Source organism: Grammomys surdaster, unplaced genomic scaffold (assembly GCF_004785775.1).
Source record: "Grammomys surdaster isolate TR1022 unplaced genomic scaffold, NIH_TR_1.0 118286, whole genome shotgun sequence".
NCBI classification, from domain to species: Eukaryota; Metazoa; Chordata; class Mammalia; order Rodentia; family Muridae; genus Grammomys; species Grammomys surdaster.
The window spans coordinates 2,008-3,511 of NW_021614704.1; the positions used below are offsets into that span (position 1 = coordinate 2,008).

Consider the following 1,504-nt stretch of genomic DNA (forward strand, 5'->3'; position numbering starts at 1 on the left):
GAAGGCTTTGTTACTAAAATGGAGGAAGAGTTACACAGGATGCTTCCTACCTCTGAGAGCTCTTACACATTATAAAAACAGCTTGCATGGTAAAATGCCAATATTCTCTGCCAGGAACTAATTAGACATATTAGAAAAACATTTTATAATGTAAAAAAATACATTAAAGTATCTATACATGGCCATTCCAGCATTCCAGTATCTCTGCACCCTCGTGTTCAGAAAGTCCTGGTGGGAGACTAGTGTCTGGTATTAGAGGAAACTGAAAACTTCCTTAAGCTGTATTTGCTGTGCTGGCCTCCTAGGACATTCAGCAGTTCATCCTGTCACCTGCCAGCGCCTAGGAGAACGACAAAAACAATGAGTGCCTCCTTGGTAAACACTCTGAAGGGTCACTTAACCTTTAAGGATGTGGCTGTGGATTTCTCACTGGAGGAATGGGAATGTCTCGATGTTGCTCAGAGGGCATTATACATGGATGTGATGTTGGAGAATTACAACAATCTTTTGTTTGTTGAAAATCATCGAATATGTGGAATGTATGGGAAGATTTTGGATCAAGACACAGAGTACATTGTCCATGAGCATGTGAATATCCAAGAAAAGTCTTCTAAATGCAATGAGCTTAGCAATATGATTCATGAATCTACCCAAAGTACACCTCATGAAACTCATGACAGAGATGCATCTCTTCAATTCTCAAACCTAAGAATACTTAAAACTGGGAACACTGAAGAAGTTTGCAAGTATGAAGAATGTTCAAATGGTTTAAATATCTGTTCAATCATTAGTCTCAATCAAGAAATCCATATAGGAAAGAAAGAGCAGAATGGAAATACAGAATTTGATAAAGTTTTTTTCTCTAAACCTAAACCACTGGTGAAACAAAATAATAGTGGAGTGAATCCTGACAAATATAGTAAACCTGACCACCGTTTTACCCAGAGAGACAATCTTCAAATTCTGCAGAGCGTTTATCCAGGAAAGAAACCTCACAAATGTAGTGAATGCGAAAAACGTTTTACACAAAAATTCAAACTTAAAATGCATCAGAGATGTCACACACAAAGGAAACTTTACAAATGCTTTGAATGTGAAAAGTGTTTTGCCCATAAATCCTATCTTAGTGTTCATCAGAGAACTCATACAGGAGAGAAACCTTACAAATATTGTGAATGTGACAAATCCTTTTCCAGAAAATCTCATCTTAGTATTCATCAGAGAATTGACACAGGAGAGAAACCTTACAAATGCAATGAATGTGACAAATGCTTTACTGAAAAAGGCAGTCTCAGAATTCATCTAAGAATTGATACAGGAGCAAAACCTTATAAATGCACTGAATGTGACAAATGCTTGACCCACAAATGTAACCTGAGACTTCATCAGACGATTCATTCAGGAGAGAAACCTTACAAATGTAGTGAATGTGACAAATGCTATACTTACATCACAAGTCTGAGAATGCATCAGAGAATTCATACAGGAGAGAAACCTTACAAAT

At 37.0% G+C, this 1,504-nt stretch overlaps 1 protein-coding gene across 1 annotated transcript; it reads left to right on the forward strand.

Annotated features, from left to right (window-relative positions):
* Window positions 1-348: 348 nt before the first annotated feature.
* Window positions 349-1,500, forward strand: LOC114635831 (zinc finger protein 239-like; the record flags this gene model as incomplete). The annotated part of the gene is made up of 1 exon (XM_028784235.1): window positions 349-1,500. A coding segment is annotated over exon 1 (1,140 nt), but the record flags the coding sequence as incomplete, so codon positions are not given.
* Between the last annotated feature and the right edge of the window lie 4 nt (window positions 1,501-1,504).